General features: G+C 41.9%; 1 protein-coding gene across 2 annotated transcripts; it reads right to left on the reverse strand.

The window, feature by feature from the left end:
* Positions 1–1,068: 1,068 nt before the first annotated feature.
* slc6a1b (solute carrier family 6 member 1b) lies at positions 1,069–27,893 on the reverse strand. Of its 2 annotated transcripts, XM_072452672.1 has the most exons (15): positions 27,514–27,891; positions 26,122–26,484; positions 25,755–25,886; positions 25,564–25,664; positions 25,072–25,181; positions 24,364–24,496; positions 18,642–18,776; positions 18,425–18,528; positions 16,684–16,808; positions 15,719–15,831; positions 14,442–14,573; positions 8,809–8,911; positions 8,633–8,733; positions 8,379–8,546; positions 1,069–4,406 (listed from the first exon to the last, which is right to left on the reverse strand). In XM_072452672.1, the coding sequence occupies exons 2-15, from the start codon at positions 26,384–26,386 to the stop codon at positions 4,296–4,298; spliced, it is 1,833 nt and encodes a 610-aa protein (XP_072308773.1). In that variant the 5' UTR covers positions 26,387–26,484; positions 27,514–27,891; the 3' UTR covers positions 1,069–4,295. The 2 variants fall into 2 exon arrangements, with proteins under 2 accessions (XP_072308773.1, XP_072308769.1); XM_072452668.1 differs by having other exon boundaries at positions 25,564–25,886; positions 27,514–27,893.

Below are 27,893 nucleotides of genomic sequence, written 5' to 3' on the forward strand. Positions count from 1 at the left end.
GCTTATAGGCTGGGCCGGCCCTGGTTAGATGTATGGGAAGCTAAGTCAGATGATTACTGTATGAAATGATACACATATTGATTTACATTTCTGAATTATGTACAACTGTCTAGATTTATAAATACAATACTAGCACAGCAGACATCAATGTATTATCAAAGATGTTGTTCAGCTGGACAGGACTGATGCAAACATAAAATGGGAAGAGTTGGAAGAGACATTAAAATGGTTGGAGCAGCCTTGATCACTGGACGGGTTTCTGTGCCTTTTCAGAAATAATTACCAAAATATTTAATACCTTATGATGCTTTTTTGATCAGGACACTTATACCTGGTTTGAGCCTAGTTTAGTCCTGATGTGGACTTGGTTTAGTCCTGTTCTAGTCCTAGTTTAGTCCTGATGTAGACTTGGTTTGGTCCTGTTCTAGTCCTAGTTTAGTCCTGATGTGGACTTGGTTTGGTCCTGTTCTTGTCCTAGTTTAGTCCTGATGTAGACTTGGTTTGGTCCTGTTCTAGTCCTAGTTTAGTCCTGATGTGGACTTGGTTTGGTCCTGTTCTTGTCCTAGTTTAGTCCTGATGTGGACTTGGTTTGGTCCTGTTCTAGTCCTAGTTTAGTCCTGATGTAGACTTGGTTTGGTCCTGTTCTAGTCCTAGTTTAGTCCTGATGTAGACTTGGTTTGGTCCTGTTCTAGTCCTAGTTTAGTCCATGGCCTTGTCATGTTTAGATCCAATATTAGCCCCAGTTTTAATGTGTTTGTGCAACTGAATGCATGTAGCGTATCTCATCTTGTACATTTATAACACACTAAATCAAAAGAAGGTTAAACTGGATTATGTTTTACAGACTGAATACAGTTTGCCACCCATCCAAGTAGCTTCTTCAGTTCTGACGCAGAGGGACTGTTTTTTGAGTGCTGGAATGTACTCTCTCTAAATGAAGCGAAATACAGACATATAACACTAAAAGTCACATATAATGAATGTACACAAGATTAGTTAACATCAATGCTATTATCAGCAGTCAATAATCACATTAGTTCAATTCAATAATAACGTGACACAATGATATAAACTATAAGTCTTTATTTTTGCAGATAACATATATTGCAATCATGCTTTTTCATAGAACACCATCTAAAGACATTTATTATATTTTTTACATAGAATATTTTACATTAGGCCCAAGAAACAGCTAGAAATATACAAAACAATATGCTCTGACTAGACATCTCTATTACAGTATTATTATAATCATCCTCTTTATTATTACTCTAAGGTTATTATATTCTTCATAGTTGATAGAGATATGTGCTTTAGTGTCTGAGATATTATTATTGCAATAAACAGCAAATAATATATCACTTTTTGTTCAAACATTTAGACAAAAGAAAACAATAAAGATGATTTCAGGTGGTACGGACATTCACAAGTACATGTACAACATTTTCGAAGAGAAACTGCAGAATGGTACTATACAAAAATTCACCCAGCAACCTAGGTCATTGCACACTTTTGAATTCACATAAAAGTCCAGTTTTTTGTCGCGAAGAGCTGCCACAGAATCCATGTAATCATTTTGAGCTCTGTCAATATAACAGCAGCTTTCTTAACATTAGCAATAACGTTCTTTCTTCTTGATATGTCATAATAGGTTTTTCTGTTCCCTCTAAAGGGTAGTTTAGCGGTGTTGGCCCTGCATATAGCGTCTGGCAACATTCTGTTGGCCTTTAGTCAATGTTTTGTGACACCGAGCCCAGGTTATTTGTAAAAGGTGATGTAAAATGTTAAGGAGTTTGATATGCGATTTAGTAAACGTGTGGTAAGTTTTGTTTAATGTTTGGTGTGCTTTTTTAAAATGTAATAATTGTAGATTTAGTGTGTACAGTTTGGTCACTTCCACCTTTGTTCCTGAGACATGGATTACGCACATAGACAGTAGAAGAGGGCACTGGACCAAAGGACTATTATAAAAACTGCAAAACTCAACAATGACAACGCTATTTGTAAACGACAACTCTCGCAATGATAAAGATATACAGTAAAACCCAGATCCCAGGAGCTTCTAGTTAAGGGGTAAATGCTCTGTCCATCGAGCCGCGAGCCCTTATAGTTCATGGTAAACGTAACGACCAGTTCATTGACGACGCTCCAATGAAACAGCTGATATCTACAGCCACAGGAATTATGTTTGGAGCTGGAAAAAAAAGACATTTGAAGGACCCATCCCACCCAGCTCATGAACAGTTCACACTCCTCAAAGCTCTACGGCCTCTGCACCTGAGTAACCTAAACGATGACCTAAACCTTTGACAGCGAGGAACTAGCACAACGCTAACAGTCATTGCAATTTAGTCGTGGCGATAAAGAAAGCTGCTCATAAACTGGCGTATGTAGCGACAAAATTAGCCCTATATCAAGCGAAACGACACGATCTGATAAAACAGTGATCCGGAACTATTTTTACTTGGCTGGTTAAGGTTCTTTTTCCTCAAAATCTCATCCAAACGCAGTCAATATTTTGTCTTTCTCGTGTAAGATATATAGTCACAGCCACAAAAGTACAGAGCAGAGCAGCCGCCAACCGGTCACACATCGACCTCGGGCTTAAAGCAAAAACAAGCTTCATCTATTTACAATTAAGTCCGCCCTGCACCTTGAACCGGATAGAGTCAAGCTAACAGTCATAGTAGAGCACGACTTGGCAAGAAAATAAGCTGATATCACACGTGTTACTCGCTAATCATGCAGAAATGTTTTGTAAAATGGTTGATTTAAAAAAGAACATTTAAGAAAGAATACAGGCCTAGTGTAAATAGCTGTACAAAACCTTGTCATTGCCTCACGGCTGACCTAAAATGGCCGATCCCATGGTCCACTTTTCTTCTACTGTCTATATTTACTAAACAGTTAAATTCCTGACTGTAATGCGACAGCTTTATGATATATTCCCAGCCATACTATAACCTCGTTCTATTCCTCATATATGTACTACTATAGCGTTGTAGAATATTGCTACAATTAAACTTCATGCAACCCTGAAACTAGCCTAACCTGCTTTAAACCCATGCAGTTGTAGTTGATTCTTGTAGGCAAAACGCACAGTGCAAAATGTGGGATTTGTGTATAGGATCGTGTAAATTGTGCTTGTAACTGAAGGAACCCTGTTGTGAAAAAAGGGGGTGGTTGCTTGATTGATTTTGTTCATGTTATAATTTTGGTCCTTGTCATGCTCACATATACAAAATGAGCTACAAATGGTTCTACAAAAAATATTCGGCAACGTACAAAGAGCTTTAGAAAAACGAAGAAACAATATAACAGTCTCTTGCTATGTAACAACCAGGTGGAGCTACTGGCAAGTCACAACAGCAAATACAAAGAACTTCAGTCCATAAATTGATCACTTTCATGCTTATCTTTGATTGGGTCTACATAAATCTGGATTACAATATTTTCTATTTTTTCCCAATAGTTCCTGGGATTATGTGAATCATAACCAAACATTAGCAAGACAAAACTATAATTTTATATTCAATAATTCTATTTCCGATTTTTCTACCCCAGAATTTAGAATTTTTCAGTATGTTTTATATGCATTTTTTTGAGGTTTGAAGTTGCTGTGCTTTGTCGTTTGTTGTCGTGACCTCTCCACCCTAATGTCCTCTAAATCTCTAAAAGGTATTTTTGCTGCGGTCACAGGTTTAAAAAGACAAAGACACACTGTGCATCTACTTGTGCTTCTCCAAAGTCGGTAAACATCTTTATGACTGAATGATAAACAATACACCAGGGCAGATTTGGCCTTTACCTTTTGCACATTCCCATAAACCTTTCTGTATCAAATTTCCCTTTAAATTCTTCATATATTACACTGCATTCATTGTAAAGAGTTTATCTCATGAACAAGCAAATGCAACCATACAGTTTCTTTGTACAGTAAATATAGTTTAGTAGGTTAATATCCTTAAAGTAGCACAATACTATTGAATGGGCCTGCACTTTAAATTATATTTCGAATATACAGTAATTTCCTAAGTGACATTTTCATTCCTAAAGACGTTTTGCATAATGAAATTGATAAAATCACATAACAACTCTGCTGGGTAGTTTACTTTTTCCTCATAGCTTTTATAGATCTGTATTTTACAAATACACATTGAAACTGTAATCAGGTTGGTCTCACGTGTCCCCAGGAGGTAGGTGAATGAAAGCAGACGTGGCAGTCTGGTGGTCGCTCCAACCTGGATCACAGAAGCTGAGCGTGTTGCCGTGGTCTCAGAGACAGGGGGTGGGGCTTAGATGTAGGCCTCTTCAGTGGGCGGGTTCTGGCTCTGGTCCGGCTGCTGTTCTGGACCGTTCTCCTGAGACCGAGACAGCACCACTGGTTTGATCATCTGCCGCAGACGCTGAGGAAGAGACGGGAACGGCATTTAAACCAGAACTCATGAAGTCAACGAGCAGCAGAACACACAAGAGTACACACGAATACACGAGAGTACTTCTGATACTGCATCCATGGGTTTCAAAGTGATGAAGCATTTTCACCATTGTCATTGCAATTAACAATTAACAACCAAAATATGTTAGCAATATAATGGTGAAAAGTGCTCAAAATGGCAACTAAACAGGCAGCTGAGGCCCTCTCAAGGGTCTGTGTGTCAGGCTCTAGGCTCCGTGTTTCAGGCTCTAGGCTCCATGTGTCAGCCTCTAGGCTCTGTGTACCAGGCTCTAGGCTCCGTGTACCAGGCTCTAGGCTCCATGTGTCAGCCTCTAGGCTCCGTGTACCAGGCTCTAGGCTCCGTGTGTCAGGCTCTAGGCTCCGTGTTTCAGGCTCTAGGCTCCGTGTACCAGCCTCTAGGCTCTGTGTACCAGGCTCTAGGCTCCGTGTACCAGGCTCTAGGCTCCATGTGTCAGCCTCTAGGCTCCGTGTACCAGGCTCTAGGCTCCGTGTGTCAGGCTCTAGGCTCCGTGTGTCAGCCTCTAGGCTCCGTGTTTCAGGCTCTAGGCTCCGTGTTTCAGGCTCTAGGCTCCATGTGTCAGGCTCTAGGCTCCGTGTGTCAGGCTCTAGGCTCCGTGTGTCAGCCTCTAGGCTCCATGTGTCAGGCTCTAGGCTCCATGTGTCAGCCTCTAGGCTCCATGTGTCAGGCTCTAGGCTCCGTGTGTCAGGCTCTAGGCTCTAGGCTCCATGTACCAGGCTCTAGGCTCCATGTGTCAGCCTCTAGGCTCCATGTGTCAGGCTCTAGGCTCCGTGTGTCAGGCTCTAGGCTCTAGGCTCCATGTACCAGGCTCTAGGCTCCATGTGTCAGCCTCTAGGCTCCATGTGTCAGGCTCTAGGCTCCGTGTGTCAGGCTCTAGGCTCCATGTACCAGGCTCTAGGCTCCGTGTGTCAGGCTCTAGGCTCCATGTACCAGGCTCTAGGCTCCGTGTGTCAGGCTCTAGGCTCCGTGTACCAGGCTCTAGGCTCCATGTGTCAGGCTCTAGGCTCCGTGTGTCAGGCTCTAGGCTCCATGTACCAGGCTCTAGGCTCCATGTGTCAGCCTCTAGGCTCCATGTGTCAGGCTCTAGGCTCCGTGTGTCAGGCTCTAGGCTCCATGTACCAGGCTCTAGGCTCCATGTGTCAGGCTCTAGGCTCCGTGTGTCAGGCTCTAGGCTCCGTGTGTCAGGCTCTAGGCTCCGTGTGTCAGGCTCTAGGCTCCGTGTGTCAGGCTCTAGGCTCCGTGTGTCAGGCTCTAGGCTCCGTGTACCAGGCTCTATGCTCCGTGTGTCAAGCTCTAGGGTCTTTGTATTTACATTTATTTTCTTAGTGGAAAGCCCCTTGAGATGTGCTATCTCATTTTCGAGGTGGTCGAAGACAAAGACATCGTTACACATACAATACAATAGACAGTATACAGTACTTACACAATTTACAATACACAGACAGGACAAACATTAACCCCTCTCCCTCCCGCCGGAGTACTTTTTATAACAGAGTTCATGAGACAGAGTTGCATATGAATGTAAGTTGGTGTAGTATACCTTCAATATATTTTCTAGTTGTGAACAGATATAGCCCCATCTTTTTCTGTTGGGACTTTCTCTTCCCAGCCTCTGAAGCTGCTCTCTGAGGTGTAAATGAATTGGAGCCAGTTTCTCAGTGTCACAGCTGAAAGTGTGTTGTCAAACGGTAAAGCTATAGGCGTAAACACCAGCTGCACACAGTGGAGACGGATGGTGGGCCCGGGGCCACGAGTGCCTCTGACACACTACACTTGTATCTTTTGTACTGTGTGATTTATGGTTTGATGAGTCTACAGAGCTTGATATATGACTGAAATATGAAATGACAGCTGCTAAAGATGTAGAAATGAGTGCTGCATGAACGCTCACATCACCAGCGCGTTCACACTCAGAAACCTGCCTCTTCCAATACTCACAGGTGCAAAATTTAAATGCCATACTATAGAATATTCTATAGTATGGCATTTAAATTTTGCCTCCAAGACAGAAGAAGCTGGCAGCAAAAGGCACCGTTAAATGCCAGATCTGTGGAGTGGCGAGTCTGCTCTTAGAATGTTATTCAATATCCTACTGTAGAACATTAGGAGACAAGCAGGTTGAGGACCACCCACCAGATTACATTGTACACCTTTAATATTTTTTGCATCCATTGATCCAAAAATGTATACACCAACGGTAAATTAGTTAATGCATCTCTAGAATGGTCAGTTTGATTGACAGCCTGAAGGATTTATTGGGCAGGATAGCCATAACATGAAATGAGGAGAGAGACAAAACAATGTGAACGTCCTTGTACTAGTAAACAGTTGTTTTACTTTGTCTAGTACCTGAGCGATACAAAAAAAAAATCTGTTTACTAGCGTACAGGGGTGTCCAGATTTCTCGGCCCATAGGCTTTATTGGACAGGGCAGTGTAGCGTGAAATTGGGGATGAGAGAGGAGAGACATTGGGCAAAAGGTGAAGCCCGGGACTCAAACGAGGTGACAATAACTGCAAAATGTTTTACCCAATCCATTTAGGCCACACAACAGTCACTTTGCTTTGATCGCTATGCTCGTAAATGTTTATTTTAGGCCATATATTATTTAGAAATCAGGTTACAGTTAGAGTTAGCTATAAGAATGGGTAATCTGGTTAAGGTTGGGGCTTTGGGACAAGTTTGCTCTTCAGATTTTGGCAGAACTGCAAAGAACCTTTAAACCTAATTGACTTCTTAAAAAGTATCATCATCATCATATACATATTATTTCTACCTTTCCTTCCATTCTTTAGTACCATTTTATTGGTATTTTAGTTTTATTCATTCATGGGACTCACTCTGACGACATGTAACCTTTTCTGGGATTATACACGAAATAATAAGAACTATCATGATTTAATTTCATATACTAATATAATAATAATAACATAATGTAATGTTGAGCTGAACAATATTTTCTTTTACCAGTTGTCCAAGAGCATTCATATATTAGAATAATACAAGAATCCCATGTCCACGCAATTGGAGAGGTCGAAACGATAAAGATTTCATTTAGATGTTTCATTTTTTGCTAAAGATATAATGTTAGCTAATTAATGACTCAGATTTGCTAATTGCGACCATTCAAACTGCGATTTCAGTTTGACTGTGAAATATCTTGCAGCCCTTCATTAAGTTTGCTGAAATTGATAAAAATGATTCAACATATAGCGACTACATTACGTTGGTGGTGGACTGGCGCTGTGGGCTCTGGTTTAAATCTGTCACGGCCTAATCAGCCTCTGATTGCTACAATTAGACGATCAGTGGAGAGCGACGCAGCAGGAACTGACACCTGCACATCGGCCCGACAGCTCTCTGCCCCGGCTGTAATTATGGCCCATTTACTCTGCCTTTGCCGCCTCAACAGCTATATCTGTCATAAAGAGCGTGCGCATAGGAGAAGGCCATTCAACTTATCAAGTCGCTCTTAATGTTAATGGAGATATTATGGGCATTATTATGTCGTCTGCACAAGACAGATATAGAGGGGTAACTTTCCAGTGCAAGGACTAAAAGCTATTGGAGCAAAATGGAATGGATTGTTCGAATGCAGAAAGGTTTGGAATCATAAAGGGCGCCAAAACAAAAATCTAACTTGGGACAGTCCAACCACGGCCACTATAGATCTCTTATCTTCCCCCTTTTCTACTTGTACGCCGCCATGTTTGTTTAGATGGACCATGCATTTCTTTGATTGGTTAATCCACCTGTAAGTCACGCCCATCAGATATCAGGCATGACAGGATAAAATCACAGACCCAATTGTCTTTGCAAAGTATTGTCAAATCGTATGGGATTGGCCGGAAAATGTCAAAATGAGCAGTCCAAAGTGGAGGTGAATAAAGTGAGTCTCACCTCTTTGTACGTGCCCTTAAGGCAGAGGAACATATAGCCCATGTATCCTGGGATGAGCATCATTGAGGACATCGCCATCAACCAGCCCACTCCCTGCCCCCAGGCCGGGAACACGTACTCTCCCATGGTAAGAGGAACCATCTGAATAGCACTGAACAGGAACACACCCTGGAGAACAAACACACACAGGTTATTAGTAAAAGTAAAGGGTTAAATAAATAAATATTGATGTCTGAAATAAGTATCAAACTTACAGCCACAATGAGAGGAGTAAAGACGCACCAGCAGGCCTTCCACCACATACAGGGCCGATACCCAATCATCTCCTCAATGTTGTCATAGAACTTGTTCACACCTGCAAGTCAAAGTGGGAAAAAATGCTTGCAATGCTCAGAATGAGAGATAGATATTGAGATATATGAAAACTAACCATAAAACCATGAGATTGAGATGCACTCGAAGAAGACGAGGAACAGCAGAGACATCCCACTGGCCGAGTAATAATCGAAGAGTTTGAAAACGTACAGCCCGCCCTGCACAGATCACACACACACAAGAGAATATGAACGCAATTATGAAGATGTGACGATCGTGACCAAATCCCTTTATATGAACGATTACCGAAACAAACTCATGGAACAGTCTGGAAACAGATTTCGGCTACGCAAGAGAGAGCTTTGAGAGTACTTTTTATAGAGGTAGTCACGAGTTTGTTTGATGTTTTATTGTAAGTTTAAGTCGTATTAAGATGAGACATTTCTTCAAAAAGTAAATGCGGTTCCACCTTAAGGTTTGAAGATTTGAATCAAGTCCTTCATAAAGTTTTTCCCAGTGCAAAGTTTTTAGAAAAAAAAAAGACTTTTAAAAGAGTTTTTTAATGATTCCTTTAAATGAACCCAAAGATCTCAACACTAAACTGCAAGGAATTTAGCACATTGAAAGAAAGATATAATTTCCAAGCCAATTCTGCATGTTCTAAACTGACTCATTAGACTCACTGCGAAAAAATCAAAACTGGCACTAAACCTAACAACCTAGAACTAAAACTGGAAATAAATCGAGACTGGACAAGACTAGTACAGGTGCAAACCAAGTCACCTTTTTTCCATGAAGATGTTATAATTTCACCAGGAATGTTCCACAAAATGACACAAAACGTATTAAACTACATGACAATGGCCCAGCAAAGCCAAGTATTTTTACCCATGAAAAAATAAATAAATGCAAGTATAAACAGTATAAAGTCAAGTTTCTCAGACCAGCTCCTTAGATTGACAATTACTTTCGGATGACAGTCAAAAACGTCTTGATTTTTAACATTTAAACATTGTCTAGATGACAACCTTAATTTGATAGATATTTCTACGATAAGTATACACCAAACTCCAGACTATGTGACGACACAGAAACTAACTGCAGCTGTAAAATGTCATGTTGAAATGAGTTTGCTTTTAACTGTGCAAAGAGTATAGACTTCATGATTGAAATGAGACGATGAAGTCCACGTTTCGCCTGTTATTATGTGGATGCGTAGAATGGCGGCGTGGAGAGTATATCTTCTGTGATCTCCCTCCTTTGGCCTGCAGCAGAGATTAGATTAGCTGCGTCGTCGTGCCAGGACAAATATGACCTTGGCCTACATGCTTATGCAACTGCTGGCTCATGAACAATTATTGCAAGTTTATATACACGCCACAGGCTTTGGGGCTCAAATGATGGTGAAATTGATTGAAATATGCAAGTGTGGTCAATGCAAAATAAATACAATTTGGTTTGTGTTTAGGTGTTTAGGACCGATTTTCCGGATTTTCTTCATGGAGACGTTCTTTTGCCTAAATGGTCCATAAAATAAACTAAGATAGTTCCATTCCAGGCAAACTGTATTATAACATTTTTATGAGACAAGCAGGTGACAGACCCTCAACCAGAAAACATACATAGTGTATCTTAAAATGTCACTGGAAAGGATTAAGGACTCTCAGGTAAAGAAAGTCTGAGATGGCAAAAAAATATATATTCACCAGTATCTACACAACAGATCAATATCGCCATGGTGAATATCCAGTACCTAGACCTGGACCTGATCCATAACTTATTATGATAGAAAATTGTAAATTGTCTGACTTTTCTACCTGTGTAGATAATATTAGAATATGGCATTAAACATCTTAATACATGCATATCTTTGTAGACTTATAGGCTATCTAAGAAACTGTGAAAGAATATTACCACACTGAAATATGGCCTAATAACATAATGAGCTTACGTAAGACACCACCAAAGACCTACTTTTGCAGGTTTCTATTACAGATTAAGGGAATCTGTGTCAATCAAAATGAGGAGGAGAGGAGATAATGATTCTACTGTAACACTGGCCTGAATTATGACATAACAGCTTCGAAAATAAGACTTTCACACAAGGCCAATGAGCCAAGGTATTTTTTTGCATTATAAAACATAACATGACAAAATATTGCACATGTTCTGGTATTTCCAAAGGATAGACACAAACATTAAATCTTATCTGAAGGAGCAATGGAGCAATCTGAAATAATTGTATATGGACTTTTACCCAAGAGTACAGTTAACTACATTACTGCACAAATGATATTTTGCTCATGTACCAGTCTAACAACTACTCTTTTTTAATGTAGGCAAGGCAAGGCAAGTTTATTTGTAGAGCACATTTCATACACAAGGCAATTCAAAGTGCTTCACAGCAGGAAAAATGCATTCAAATCACAAAGAAATTACAGAAATACAATAAAATTAACTAAATTAAAAATTATCAATCCAACTGATTTTCTAAACTAATAAAATCACAAACAAAAGAGAAGAGTGCAAAGAAAAAATCCTTTTAGTCATATGCGCAGCTAAACAAAACAGTTTTTAGCTTAGATTTGAACATTGTCAGAGTAGAAGCCTGTCTCACATCTTCAGGAAGACTGTTCCAGATTTTAGCTGCATAAAACTGAAACGCAGATTCCCCATGTTTTGTTCTGACTCTGGGCACCAGCAGGAGGCCGGTCCCTGAGGTCCTCAGAGTCCGAGATGGTTCATATGGCACTAACATATCCAAGATGTACTTTGGTGCTAGGCCATGGAGAGACTTGTACACAAGCAGAGCTGCTTTAAAGTCTATTCTCTGAGCCACAGGAGCCAGTGCAGAGACCTGAGAACAGGACTAATGTGATCATACTTCCTGGTTCTAGTCAGGACCCGAGCAGCAGCGTTCTGGATGTACTGCAGCTGTTTTACAGCTCGTTTGGAGAGACCAGTGAGCAGGCCGTTACAGTAGTCTAATCTACTGGAGACAAACGCGTGGATAAGTCTCTCTAAATCTGGTTTTGACACTATATTTTTGATTTTGGCAATGTTTTTTAGATGGTAAAAAGCTGCTGATGTTATTGATTTGACGTGGCTATTAAAGTTCAAGTCTGAGTCCATTATTACCCCCAGATTTCTAATTTGGTTTGTAGGTTTTAGAGCGAGACTCTGGAGGTGACCGCTAACACTTTCTCTTTGTTTCTGTGGGCCAAAAACGATTATTTCAGTCTTGTCTGAGTTCAGCTGGAGAAAGTTGTTTTGCATCCACAAACTGATCTGTTGGATGCAGTGACAGAGTGAATCTACTGGTCCATATTCACCTGCCGATAGTGAAACATAGATCTGAGTGTCGTCTGCATAATTGTGATAGGACACATTTTCACTGCGTATCAACTGACCCAACGGCAGCATGTAGAGGTTGAACAGAAGGGGACCCAGGACTGACCCTTGGGGCACTCCACAGGTCAGGGTCATGTGGTCTGAGACACAGCTACCAATTTCAACAAAGTACTTCCTGTCTTCCAGATAGGACCTTAACCAGTTTAGGGCAGTGCCAGTGATGCCCACCCAGTCCTCTAGTCTCTGTAAGAGGATCCCATGATCGACAGTGTCAAAAGCAGCACTCAGATCTAACAGAATTAAGACTGAGGCTTTGCCCGTGTCAGTGTTCAGGCGGATGTCATTTGTCACCTTGACAAGAGCAGTCTCAGTGCTGTGATGAGGTCTAAAACCTGACTGAAAAACATCAAATGAGTTGTTTATTAAGAGGAAATCTGTGAGCTGTTGGTAAACAACCTTTTCAAGGACTTTGCCCCAAAATGGCAGATTAGAGATGGGCCGGTAATGACTCAGTACTGCGGCATCAAGACTGCTCTTCTTTAGGAGAGGCTTTATGACCGCAGTTTTCAAAGACATTGGGAATGTTCCAGATTGAAGCGACATGTTAACTATGTGAGTGAGTGGTGCTAACAAACTGTTCAGCACAGACTTTAGAAATTTGGTGGGTAACACATCAAGGCAGCATGTAGATGAACTCAGACTGGTGATGATCTCATGGACAGTTTTGTCAGTTACTGGTGCAAAGTGAGTCAGCTCTTAAGTGTCTTGGTGGTTTTAGGGTAATTTTTTGCATTGTGGGATTTATAGCATTTTTAATGCCCTGAACTTTGTCATTAAAGAATAATGCAAACTCATTACACTTGGATGTGGAAATGAGTTCTAACGGCAGCTGAGCTGGAGGGTTTGTTAATCTGTTTACTGTGGCAAACAGGACACGCGAGTTGTTACTGCAGCTTCCAATTATTTCAGAAAAATATCTTTCCCTAGTTCTACATAAGATTAGGTTGTACATATTCAGCTTTTCTTTGTAAATCTCTTTTTGAACCTGGAGCTTTGACTTGCGCCATTTCCGTTCGGCCCTGCGGCACTCCCTTTTCTGTGCCCTGACCGAATCATCATTTCTCCACGGCGCCTTCTGCTTATTTTTAACCATTTTAGCCTTTATAGGGGCGATGGTGTCCAGAACATTCAAAACACTAGATGTAACAGAGTTCAACAAATCATTTACATTAGAACATGAGACATTTTCAAAGTTTATCATTTCCATAAACAGTGCACCTGTGCCATCACTTATGTGTCTCCTCTGAACAACTGCAGGACCAACCGGAGGTTTGGGAGAAACAGACAGGTCAAAGAAGACACAGAAATGATCAGACAGAGCAACATCGATCACATTAACATTTGAAATATTTACCCCCTTTGTAATTATGAGATCTAGAGTGTGTCCTTTGCTGTGGGTGGGGCCTCTCACATGCTGAGTAAGACTGAAGGTTTCAAGGACAGCATCAAGCTCTTTAGCGTTTCTGTCACAAATATTATCAACATGCACATTGAAATCACCTGTAATGACCAAACCATCAAAGTCTGTGCATATGACTGAAAGCATCTCAGTAAAATCATCAATAAAACTTTGGCAGTGCTGGGGAGGCTTGTATAAAACAATGAAGAGAATGGATGGAGACCGTTTTAGCTCCATTTTAAAGGATACATACTCAAATGATGAAAACACCCCAAAAGACAACCTGCGGGTAATTATTTCATCTCTAAAGACAGCACAGACTCCACCCCCTTTTTTGTTTTCTCGTGTTTCAGATTCAAACTTAAAGTTGGGTGGAGCAGATTCTATCAGAACTACATTTCCTGTGTTTTTGTCGAGCCATGTTTCAGTTAAAAACATAAAATCAAGATTATAAGAAGAAATAAAATTATTAATTAAGAGAGATTTGTTACATAAGGATCTGACATTTAGCACAGCAAGTTTCAGACTAGTTTCAGTGAGACTGGGCTTTATCTTTTCACAGGGAATATGAATCACATTTCTCAGATTGGGCCTGACTCGCATTTTGTTTTTCCATCTCTGTGATGATGTGACTACAGAAATAGCACTAGGGGGGGCTCTTTTTACATAGGGCCCCGGGTTGGTTTGATTTTTAATGTGACAATAAGTCCCGGCAACGCTGAGACCCAGTGCATCCTAGCTGTAAATTTATAATCTAGACAATACTTAACAATGTAACAGCAAACATCTAACCTGTATTTCCTACTAATTGTCACTTATCTGTCGCTGTCACAGCATTCCACCTTCGCCTCTCAATCAAATAATATACTGTAAATGGACTCTCTCTCCCCTTTTTCAGCTCCTATCCAATCCCGCGTGAAAATCAATGTCAATCTTACCTGTGTGATGTTGGACAGTCCAATGATGTAGGAAATGAAGCAGACCACAGCGATGAAGATCTCTCTGCGTTTTCGGAGCAGTCGGGGAAACTCGTCCACCAGCGCTGTGATGAAGCCCTCCACTGTACAGAACTGGAAAAGAAGAAGAATGTAATGTGTTTTATTACTGTTGGCCTAATGTCATATTTCATATATCTTTATTCACAACAGACAAAAGGCAATATGCAAGAACATCATACAATTCATCTTGAAAACCGTGTCTCTACTCCCATTACGCACATAACGCACAGTGCTAGGGGCACAAACCTGACCAGGGAGTTTGGATTGATTGACACAATAGACTATTTGTGCGGCAGCTACACTGTTCCTTTTGCAAATCAACTGGGAGGCTACAGTAGTTTTTATAAGTTCAAATCAAAATAGGACTCGAGTGTTGCCGCTCTCTCTCTCTACAGCAAGTTTGATCTGCATAAGTATTCTACAAACCATAAGGAGCAAATGGTCTTCAGGTGATGAAGATTGGGCTCGTATTCAATTTGAAACTGTGTGAAAAGCGAGACTGAAACAAGACGGGCTGAAACCGCGGCACACGCAAACAAAAAGGGGTTCAACTACTTACAGATAAATCATGTTTTCATTAATGCAACAGAAAGCGTCAATAGTTTTCATCCTGTAATGTTTTCTAGAGCCTTGATCTGCTCTACAGAAGAGCAGAAGGGCTCAAAGTGAGGCTGGAGCAGGGGCGGAGCAGGGGCGGAGCAAAGAAATTTGTATTTGTATTTGTATAATTTTTGTTGAAAACTTCTTTCCCCAAACCACACTTAAGATTGTGATTCATGCATTATCGATAACATTTAATTTATTTTAGAAACTTGAGGTTGTATTACATACTGTACATCAATCCCCCATGCATTATTGGGCTGGGGGCATGGGGGCACCAGTGAACATCTCTGCTTTGGGCTAGCAGCGGCCCTGCTTGAAATAAAAATATACTTCGCCTGAAATATGAGGGATAAAAACCTACCTAAACCTCCAAATGTGTGAAGGGAAACTAACAAATATACAATATATATTCGGATATTATGTATATTGTATTTTTCAACATATTTCTTTGTTGTTGTAGTTGCATGTTTTAAAAAATACATTGTAATGAATTGAATGCCCCAAGCTCAAAATTAAGATAAGAAAAGAAAGCTGTCAATCACTAAATTGGGAGGGAAACAGAGGCTTTTAGAACATGTTCATAAACTGTACCCCAAGGCCCAAATGGTTGTTACCTGGCTGTCAATCCCCAACATGAGCAGCATGGAGAAGAACAGGATGGCCCACAGAGGGGAGATAGGCAGCTGCGTCACTGCCTCGGGGTACGCCAAAAACGCCAATCCAGGACCTACACAAGGGACATGTTACAATATTGAACCATTTAGACACAGCAAGAGGAGACTTTAACGCTGACATTGGTCTGGTTGTAGATAGATTTACATTCAAGAGTATCAGAATCAGTATAATTGAACTAATATGCCACTACAGGCAGAACCAAATGACCAATGTTTGAGTTATGGCACACTTTTTTTGTTACAATGATTCCGCGACAGTTCTCCAATCGCTGCATACTTTTTACTTTTGTGTCACACTTGATGCACCATGAGTGGGAATCAACCGGTCTGGAATATAATAGTGATGATAGTAAACAATGTGTCTGATTGGATGAAAAGAGGTGACCCTGTCACCAGAATCTCAAAAAACTTTGTTAAATGTCTATATCATATATTATAGTCTCAATGGTTTATTATTGGCTTATTTAGCAGCTTATTTAGCTGCTTTTATCATACAATGCATGATGTAAAGAGCCTTTATCTTGACTAGAATAAATGAAAATCAGGTAAAGGTCCTTTATTAGTATGAAAATATACATTTTTAATTCCCTTTTTTTTTTATAGAAGAATGTAACTACCAGACCATGTAAACTTTATGAACGTGGCCCTCATCTTCATGACTAAGAAACTATTCTTCTTTGGATATATAAATAAGTCTCTTTTATATCAAAACAACTGTACTATGGTCCACTTTGTCACTTACTATTTGTGAACCACTCCTCAAACAAACACAAAAGCTTGAACTTAACTTGAATATAGAACATTATCTCCCTCTTCACAAAAATGACTCCTTGCACTCATCCAAATGCCTCCTTTGTGTGTCCTCGCGGCGCCATCGAGCTGAACATTGATTGCAATTACGGTACCTGAGGCGGCCACGTCTGCAATTTCTTTCTTTGTCACGTGGGCCATGAATCCCACAATGGAGAAGATGACTAAGCCGGCGAACATGCTGGTGAAGGAGTTGATGCAGCACACAATGATGGAGTCTCTGTAGGGGACACAAGCCGCCATTGTCACTCCGGTATCAACGTCTTATCAGTCGGTCACACATTGGTGAAGGGCAGGAAGGAGGAGGGAGGGAGGGAGAGGGAGGCGGACGCCATTTTGAATCCAGCACACCAGTCTGAATGCATTAAGACTACAAGAGGTTTATTTTTACATCAATTACAATCGTTTCGACAAGTGTAGTGTTTTTATGTTGAAGAGTATCATTCTGTTGCTGGGGTATCTATAGGTTGGTTCTTTAATTGAGACAGGTCAAAGCAAAATTCATCATTTTATTTTACTTGTACATTTGACCCGCTACTTAATTTTGTATTTAGAGTCTCAATACTATTTATTTTTTGCCTTTTGTAATTGTTATTATGCAACTGGTGTATTCTTTACTGTGTCAAGTCAATCTATGTCCAATATGTTGATCTGGGGATGTGGTTGAATACTTAAGGTGAGATAACCAATAGATCACCAACACCATATCAAAAAGTGGGACTAAAATGGGACTAAACCTTGAACTAAATCTGGAGCTCAACCTGGGCTGGGCCATGGCTAAACCAGGACTAAACCACTTCTTCTGCAGGGCAAAACATAGCTCAAACCAGGACCAGACAAGGACCAGAGTGAATGCACCAAAATACATGATCAAGTGGAACATTTTGAGATATTTTGAGGGTATTTCTTCATAAAAACAGGAATATTGGCCCATCGGAGAGAGGGAATCTATCAAGTTACAACATTTGAAAAACACTATTGCATTACCAGTCTTAAACTATATAAAAAAGGTGGGACCGGGTAGGGCATCTGGAGTACAACCTACGTGTACCAACGTCAGTACTTACTAAGGAGATTTAATGTGGCAAGAAGAGAAAACTAGAGCACTACAGTATGAGTTCAAGACCAATTTCATTTCAAGAGACAATGAAGTATATTGTATTGTATTATATTGTATTGTATATGCATTTTTAAATTGACAAAGAAAAGATTATTCAAATATGTTGTTCTTTGTTCATTTGGTTACACATTATAGACTAGACACCATGTTGGCAACATACCAAAACTGTAATCCATGAAGAATACATTTACATAATATGAAATGCATTATACTGCAATCTAAATATTATAATTCTCTGTACATATGTAGGTCAAGTTGCATATTTAGGTTCAACTGAATGACGTTTAGAGATGAAAAATACAAATTGTTGCAGAAAAATATGCATCCTAACTCGTTAATTGTATTTCGATGGTAAAAGTCTTACACCAGATTCCCTTCCTAATGCTACTCTGTACATTTCTCTTGGCACAACAAACATAAATAGTCTACACGTGTTTGTAAAAGCGGTGCTCCAGTTGTGAACACTGTATTCAGATTAGAAAGTGGTTGATAGGTCCAGGAAAATTCATAGAAAATCTGAAATCATTGTGTACTTTGTATATTGCATCTCATATTTGAATAACATTTTAGCCATAGATTAATTCTGGGTTTTATATTTTCTAAATGTATGATCTCTAAGTAGAAAGGTCAAATTGTTGGAGGATTTTGCATTTTTGTAAACTGCAATGTGTATTTAGGTAACAGCTTTAAATGTCATCATATTTCTGATTGCTCACCTGTAGACGTTGTTATTGAAGGTATTATAGCTGCCAAGAGCAATCAGCGAGCCTAATCCCAAACCGTAGGAGAAGAAAATCTGCGTGGCAGCATCGAGCCACACCTGCCGGATTAGAAAATGTAGCGTTTATTACAGGAAGCAAGCTTGTTACTGAAACTCTTGTAGACAGGCTAGATATGTATGGATGCCTGTGTTTGCCAAAAACATCAGCTTACCTCAGACTCCTTAAGTTTGCTAAACTCGGGCGTGATGTAGAATTTGATTCCGTCTATCGCTCCTGGAAGAGTGATGCCGCGAAAGAACAGGATTGCGAGCATGAAGTAAGGATAGGTGGCTGAGAAGTACACCACCTGCACAGACAAACAACATGACATAATGAACTGAAATGATACAATTTTCCTCAAAGGCATAAAAAACAAGATAGACAAAAGGAAGAGTTGTTCGCTTCATGCATGAGTAGCGCACTTGTAGTGACCTAGTCCGCTACTCCCTCAAGGCACGCTGACCCCACTACGCTTGGGTTCAGCACACTCCCTTTGCATGGTTCTCGCCTTATTGTGACTAATTTTACACATTTGCTATCAAAGTCAGCGAGAATCAGATCAGGGGAGAAAAAGCGGGCTCGTAATGATTTTGTAGCGGCACAGATTGTACAATGGCACAGTCAAATATTCCCAATTAAAGAGAGAGCATCAGCGGAGTGGCCAAGCAGTGGCCTACAGAGATTTCCATTTGTTTTATTTATTATAAATGCAGTCATACTAGAATTTGTTTACAATGAATATTAATTGCAACATCATCAATACAAAATAAATCATACATTATAAATAAAAGGGTGTTTAGGTTATAAAATAGTTTTACTTCAGGGAAAAACAGGTTGAACACAGACTGTGCCATCAGTATTGCTAACTTGCTTACAAAATGGCACATATTATCAGCAACCAATCATCTGCATGGTTTGGTGATTGACATGGATGACGCTCCACCTCCTTTTTCCTTTCTAGTGGTGTAGACCAGTGGTTCCCAAAGTGAGGGTTGGGACCCCCCGGAGTTTATTTCAAGATGCCGTGTTAAAATTATGACACTGCATTTAATTTATTTTAATTAAAACAGTCCGTTTTAGTGGGTCTGATAATACAATAAACTACTAAAATAAATACAATTAAACCTAGTATTGAATGGTTTGAAACTTCAAATTATTCATTATTACTATTATACAGAAATCTATTTCATTTTGCGTTAGTGGTCAGTTTCATGGTTATTTTGGGGGTCCCAACCAGAAAAGTTTGGGAACTCTTGTATATGTAGGCAATATTGCCTAAGTAGGGTGTCAAACATCCGGCCCCCCAAAGGTTTTAATCCGGCCTGCAAAACAATTCTAATCTATACTATTAATTTGAGATATATATATATATATATATATATATATATATATATATATATATATATATATATATTATATATGTTGTTGTTGTTGTTGTTGTTGTTGTTTTATGGCGGTTGGCATCCAATTGTTGCATTACCGCCAGACTTTATTGTTGTTGTTGTTGTTTTATGGCGGTTGGCATCCAAGTGTTGCATTACCGCCAGACTTTATTCCTCAGACTTTGTCGTAGTCCTCAGACTGTCGTAGTCCGTAAAAGTACTCCTTCCATTGCTTTGGTGTTACAAAGCCCATGAGGTCATGATGTCTTTGTGACTAGAATAGTTGTTGTTGTTTCAGAGACCAACCGGCTTTATTCCAGGGAGACTCTTCTTCATCTTCCTCTCCTTCTTTGACGTTCGGTGCTTCCACCGTACAGCTTTATTCTTTAGGCTTCATTCTATAGGCTTTAATATGCCCACTGATGTCGCCGCTTGGTAGCCGTGCGTCTACGAGACTGGGCGAGGACAGGAGACCACCCCCACCCCCATCTCGTCACTCTGATCACTCTGACTCCCCAAAAGCAGACCCCCATCACTCCGACTCCCATTTAGCGCCTTTAGCCTGTTTTCTATATCTGTCCAATCAAGCTCCTTTGTTCCAAGGAATCTCCCTGCAGCTTTAGCAATGATCCTGATCCTTTCAGTTCTGCTTTGAGTCTGAGCAGCACAGTTTACAACATCCACCATAAAGAGTACAAAATCCTCTCTATCCACAACCAGGGTATTCTCATTAATTCTGGAACCTGCACACTTGGGACCTCCACTCTTGAAACCTTCACACTTCTTGGGAGCCACGCTGGCCTCTCTCATTTCGCCCTGGCTGGGAGCAGCGCTGGCTCCTCTCTCTGTATTTACTCTAAACCTGTTACTTGAAACTTTCTTGACTGCATCTGCATAGGATATACCTTGAGAGACCTTCATTTTCTGCACCTCAGCAGCTCTTTTGCTAAACCTGCATCCCCGTAGGCAGAGCTATGTTCTTCCCCACAGTTACAGCACTTCAGTTTTGCTCCCACGTCACACTTCCCATACTCGTGATCTCCTGCACATTTACCACATCTTTGCCTCCCTCTACAGACCGCTGCAATATGCCCAAAGCGCTGGCACTTAAAGCAACGCAGGGGCGGTGGAACATATGGCCTAACGTCATGGCACATGAACCCAATGAACACCTTACTAGGCAGGCACCTCCCTTCAAGCGTTACCATTACCGACAAGCTGTCACATCTTACCCCAGACCGGGTCACCTTCAACCGCCTAGCGTCCACCACCGTAGCTCCAGTCAAATTCTCCTTAACTTCATCCACAGACGTCGCCGTAGGGACACCTACGATAACTCCTCTGACCGTGTTTCTTTCAGCATCAGACACAAGAATGTTCTTTCCACCCAGACGTTTAGTTCCAATCGCCTTCCGTTGCTGAGCCGCGTCCTTGCACACGACCAGCAGCGAGCCATCTCTAAGGACACTCGTTGTTGTTGTTGTTGTTGTTGTTTTATGGCGGTTGGCAGCCAATTGTTGCAATACCGCCAGACTTTATTCCTCAGACTTTTCGTAGTCCTCAGACTGTCGTAGTCCGTAAAAGTACTCCTTCCATTGCTTTGGTGTTACAAAGCCCATGAGGTCATGATATGTCTTTGTGACCGGCTTTATTCCAGGGAGACTCTTCTTCATCTTCCTCTCCCTCTTTGACGTTCGGTGCTTTGGAAGTACAAAGCCCATGAGGTCATGGGACGTCTTTGTTGTTTTACAAAGCCCATGAGGTCATGGGACGTCTTTGTCGTTTTATCCTTTAGAAGTCCTTCTTCCATCACTTTGGTGTTTCTAGGCCCATGAAGTCAAAGCGCGTTAGAACATCCTCTTGCTCCTCATCCTCGGCTCAGTCTCCAACACCTCCCACCTCTATAAACGTTTACCCAGCCCTGTGCTACATAAGTAAGCAACCACAGCCTGACACAAACCCTGTGACTGAATCGCCAGAACGTTCCGCAGATTGAACTCCCGCCCATTATTCCGAAACCACAAGGCCAACCCGGCCCTTTCTCTATCATAAGCCTCACAGCAAATCAGCACATGCTCGACAGTCTCTGGCACCCGACAGTGACCACACAGACCGGTCGGGTGTTTGCCTATCCTACTCAGTGACCAATTGAGTCCAGTATGGCCAATCCTCATGCGGGCGAAGGCCCTTTCCTCCCACGCGTTCCTGCCCATAGACCCGCAAGGACCCACACTACCCTGTACGTGATAGAGATGCCGTCCAGTAACACAGTGGCTTCAAAATTCCTGTCAAAGGCCGACCACATGACTCTTGATAACGGGCTTGATTTCAGATTTGCTTAACTCAACCGCCACATCAATTGATGGCCGCCCAAGGGAACGTTTAGCCAGTGCATCAGCCATTTCGTTACCATCCACCCCCACATGCGCAGGGACCCAAAAGAAGGAAACCCTCACATCCTTCCTGGACAGGGAGAGCATCAGACAGAAGATGCCATTCAACACATCCTGTCTGCAATCCGATTTCCCAGATTTAATGCTTTGCAATGCAGAAAGGCTGTCAGAGGCCACCACAATGCCGCAACACTGCAAAGCAGATTCCGCCCTTTCCAATGCCAACCGTATCGCTATGAGTTCCGACGTGAAAACAGAAAGGCGATCTGTCAACCCCTTCTTGACCGCGAGCCCTAGGTCAGGCACAAAATAAGCGGCGCCAGTACGCCCACTCTCAGGATCCCTAGACCCGTCGGTATAAATAAACACATCACCTGAGTGCTTATCGATGAGCGCTTGAACGGCAAACTGCGGTGCCCTCCCAGCGACTCCTCTAAGCTTGCCATGCAAGCTAACATCAACAGGAGCCGGGACAAACTTCCACGGAGCTATGGCAGACAAAGCCACCGACGGGCTCACACGCAGATCACCAACCCCCGCAAGCCGCGCCTTCGCATTTCCTACCTGGCTAAAAACCATACCGCCAGCCTCACTCTGCCCCCCATCAACCCTGAGAAAGTCCCTCACCGGGTGAGAGCTCGTATGACCTTGCACATTCACCCAGTAAGCCAACAGAAGTTCTAGCCTCCGGAGCCGTAACGGCAATTCCCCCAACTCAACCTGCAGCGCCGAGACAGGGGAGGTCCTAAAAGCCCTACAGCAGATGCGCAAGGCCTGGGCTTGCTCCACATCAAGCTTCTTTAAGTTAGTCTCAGCCGCAGACATGTAGGCTATACAGCCATAATCAATAGCCGCCCTCATGACGGCCCGATAAATACCCAGGAGCGACCTTCTGCTGGCCCCCCAGTCCTGGCCGGATAGACAACGAAGCAAGTTATTCACCCTTTTGCATTTACCACTCACCTCATCAATGTGCTGACGCCAACTAAGCCTCTCGTCAAAGGTGACCCCCAAGAACCTCACCTCCCTGACCTGTTCGAGCACCTGCCCATGCAGTCGAAGGGAGACGTCCCTATGCCCATTGAAGAAACAGATCACTTGAGACTTCCGTACGGACAGTTTAAACCTAACCTAACCTAACCCTAACCCTGACATTCGACGAGGGGATGTGGCGGCACTCGCACAATTTGCCCTCCAAATCCAATCACTCGTGGGCATCATAAAGACCCTAGTCCCGGACGGCGGGATTGAAAGCCGGTGTGGCTCCCATGTGGATCGACTCTTGAGCAAGCTTCCACCGTGAACTTGTGCTTTGAAGATAGAGATGTATCAGCAGCGGTACCAGTTGGCGAATCGGGCAATTAAGCTATCATCCAGTTGGCCTATCCAGACACACGAGCGAGCGAGCGATCATCAGAGAATCAGAAAGCAATCTATGTGCACCTGTGAGGTTCAATAAAGCTCCAAAAGCCCGTCCCTGTGTCTCCTCATTCTCCCAAACTATCTGGATATCAATCCGGGCCTAGTACTGGTAGTACTCTGGCCGGCACACCAAGCAGTGACAGCTACACACCTGAACCAGCACCTTACAGTCCACACAGTCCGGAGATACCTCTCCATCAAGGTCTGTGATATGAAAATTTAATATCAAAATCATATCACAAGTCCATGTTCCTGTTCTTGCTGCTGATGCATGAATATGGAGTATATCACCTGCTGCAACAGTGTCCACATATAACTATCATTTAACTATTACTGGGCTTTATAAAGTTATTTATCTCTTTTAAATTTTTATTGGTTTATTTTTTAGGTTTTGTTCAGCCTGCGACCCAGCCTGAGTGTCGAGATTTGGCCTGTGGCCCAAAATGAGTTTTGACACCCCTGATCTAAGTCTTCCAAAGAAACAAATGTCAAACAAAATGATCTCCAACATAATTACAAGGTTTCTAGACATTTGCTCTGGTTTGGTAACAGAATTACTGCATTAAATTGTTACTAATGTAACAAAACTTTTTAAATCATAATACTAGAATTACAATATAATTGTGCTCGCCACCATTAAATGCCATTATAAGAACACTTGATCTGCTTTATCTACTCTGTGTGGTTTGAGACTTACTTTTCCAGTCCAGCCTACCCCCTTCCAGATGCAGAAGTAGACCAGCACCCATGCAATGGCCAGTGTGATGGCCAAAGGGACCCTGATCTCTCCGGGCTTCTCCAGGCCATCGGTCAGCTGGTGCATGTTACGTCTGTGGGCACACACCAGTGGCACATTACTGCATGCTATGGGGCTTTAGCTGATATTCCATGATAAGCAGTGGCATGCATGCATGTACAAATATTCAGATTCAGCAATATTATCCCAAGGTTTTTGTAGTAAACCGTCACAGCTAGTCACGCAAACCAACCCATGCATGGACTCAAACATTTTACCACTATTGTGAAATTGGATTGGTTTATTTCAGATGACATCACATTTAAATTGAGATTGTGGGTGAGTGTGGGGAGGTGTTAGTTGTTAATATGCAGATTTTTGGGTCCGGTTATTGCAGGATAATGGACTTCTGCTCACGCCCTGAGATTTTGATTTCACTTTACCTTTGATTTCTCTGAAAAATACCACATTTCTAGGTTTCAAATTATTTACATTTAGGCTTGTATGACTCATTAAATTTGGGTCACTAATGTACTGGTATAATATTTTGTCACTAATATAATGGTTTTGTGTATTACTTATGATGCAGGAATAATGGCTGTGAGATCATCACATTGCTGAATCTGAAACATCCAATCTGAATATATATGCAGACTTTAGAGATCTTACTCCCAGAACTCCACCACTGCACTGGTCAGATTGCCTGTGTCCGTGATGCTGTAGTTGGTGTAGCAGCGATCTGTGTTCCAGGGATTGCCACAGCTCTGCCATGGCAGGTCCTAAAAATTTAAGAAAAAGGAGGGGGAAAAAAATCAAGATCCTTTTTAGCAAAAGCGTTCTCCCACAGCTAAGTCCCATTCTGCGTGTCTGTCCACCGGCCAAGTCCACAATGCTCATTCGGGACATTGGGATTTCATGCTCTCTTAGTCGACTGAATGCCTCATCGCCAAATGCATTTATCAATACCTCTTGTAAAGCGCTAATTATGTGGGAAAGGAAGTAATAAATGTCTGTTATGTAACAAGTGCTGGGAAAGAAAGACGCCTGCCACATGAGACAAAAGGTTACTATGTTAAAAAATACAACACAGACATTTTATGGACACTAAGGTGGTGAGAAGGATTTCCCAGACAAGAGAAGCAATATTTATGGCATACTCACAGTGGTGAAGGAGTTGTACAGATAGTAAATTGCCCAGGAAATGATAACAATGTAATAGATATTGAGCCAAAAGGAGAGGACAGCAGCTGCCAGACCCACACCTGAAAAATAGGTGGCGTTTTTTTTTTTTTCTTTTTTTAATAATGCTGCATTTGTGTTGTTTAGCTCATAGAGAGTGAACCATGCATTACCTTTGAACACAGGGGCCAATTTCCACACACCAAGCCCTCCAATGGACGTGTACTGCCCAAGGGCCGTTTCCAGAAAGAACAGGGGCATGCCAGCAAATACGAGGGTCAAAAAGTATGGAATCAAGAAGGCCCCTAAACGAGAGATCAGAGGTAAAGGCGTGTAAGAGAACAAAGAACGGGATCCACACATATCTTAAATGGAAACAATGGACCGGGGCGCTCCAAAAGCGAGGCCTGTGCGTAAATACGCACGGGACAAAATTGGATTTAGGCCTGTTGTAACGGGCCACGTGGTAGTTGTTCTTATCCATGATCAAATTGAAAAGCTCATTGCACTTGTTTGAAAATGGCAAATATTCCTGATTACCTCCTCCGTTCTTTCCACATAAATACGGAAATCTCCAGACATTTCCCAGTCCGATTGCGTATCCCACACAAGAGAGCAGAAAATCCAATTTTCCACCCCACTTTTCCCTCTCCGGTAGATCCGATTTCGTCTTCTGCACTTTGACCACCAGTGTTTTCGGTTTGTCGTTTGGCGTGCTGCTGCTGGTGTTGGTGGCGTCAGGTGCGTCGGTCACCGTCTCCGTTAAGACGTGTCCATCCGCGGCTTTGGTTCCGTTCGTCGCCATGGTCAGAGTGCGTGTGCAACAAGTAGCCCTGACCTCGTGAGAAGAGGGACAGCGGCTCCGTCCCGGAAACTTCAGGTCAGATGAATGACAAGATCACCCTGGCAACGAGAGAGGGCCGTTAGAAGACAAAGAGGGCCAAAGGCATTGTCAACTGCGTCTATCTTTAATTAAAGTAAAATAAGTTACTGAATATGTTGTGCATATTTTTAAGCTAAATGAAAATAGCAAATAATACAATTCATAAAAATAAAGATCAGGTCAGTTTACTGCATTGATTCAAATCATTTTGACCTTTATTAAGGAAAGACAAACAGTAATATTTCGTTCATGCAGAGAGCAGTAAAGCGGTGAACTCTAGACCACACAAAGCTCAATAGGAGTCACTGTGAAGCGCCTCGAGTGGAAGCTGTGGCTGGAATTTAGAGGCTGCTCTTGTCCTTGATTCATTCTGCTCTAAATTCAATGGCCCACTTCCCGCTGCCGCGCGACAAGAGCCGAGCAATTAAACACATTTAGAGTCAGACGCGACCACGACGTTTCATTAATCACTCATAAGTCACTGGCCTTTACTGCCTCAACCTGGCTCCAAACTAAATGCCAATTTTTGAGGTGTTTTACTTTAATTACTGTTATCGTATTTATCAGTATACAATCTATAATGTATGTTTTATCTGCCTAATGTACCATGTATATTTAATTCACGCACGCGCACGTTACGCCCCACATAAGATTATGGGTGCTTTATGAGTAAAATTGAATTGCATTTCATCATCAGTTTAGCTGAATCACCCCGTAATCTATCATCCAATTTATCCATTTGGAAAGTAAACACCCTAAATACAATACAACATGCCGATCCTCTCTTTTATTCACGTGGAGTTTGAAGTATTTTAGAGCGTAAAATTGAACCTTTTTCATTTTTTTTTCAATTATTTTGGTTACCAGTAAAACTGTTTCAATAATTGAAAAATGTGGTAATTATCCCAGTGCGTCTTGTGCGTTGGCATAAAGCTCCGCGCCGTGCGTAATGCCAAAGAATTTTCAGAATTCCGCTCCTGTTCCTTAGTGAACTCCAGTCAATGCCTTTCAGCCGAGAGAAGAATGCGCGTCTTTTCCCACATACTTACAGCTCTGTACTTTTCTCTGCCAGATTTACTCCCAGTGAAAATGTGTTTAAAAAGTTACTTCCTGTGCAGATTTCGATGGGGGGAAAAAAATTAAAGTTTGCAAAAAGCGAACGAGCCACAAAACGATATGATCCACAGGCGGAGTGCGCGCGGAGAGCGAGGTGCTGTCCTTAAAGCGGTGGTGCTGAAAGAGAGGGGGCAGAGAGGAAGACGGGAAAGGAGCTGCCGCCGTCTGCGCTGGAGTGAGCGGGACGTAACGAGGAGCGCACGATGCTTGCGCTCATCTATAGCGTCAATGTCACCTCAAAGTCGATCCTCCCCAACTCCAGCATTCCCACCACTGAGCGCCAGCGGCTTCGGGAGAGTCGCATCCTCTTGTC

The sequence above is a fragment of the Eucyclogobius newberryi genome, unplaced genomic scaffold, assembly GCF_026437365.1.
Source record: "Eucyclogobius newberryi isolate DKJ021-1_F unplaced genomic scaffold, fEucNew1.0.hap1 SCAF_19, whole genome shotgun sequence".
Lineage (NCBI taxonomy): Eukaryota > Metazoa > Chordata > Actinopteri > Gobiiformes > Gobiidae > Eucyclogobius > Eucyclogobius newberryi.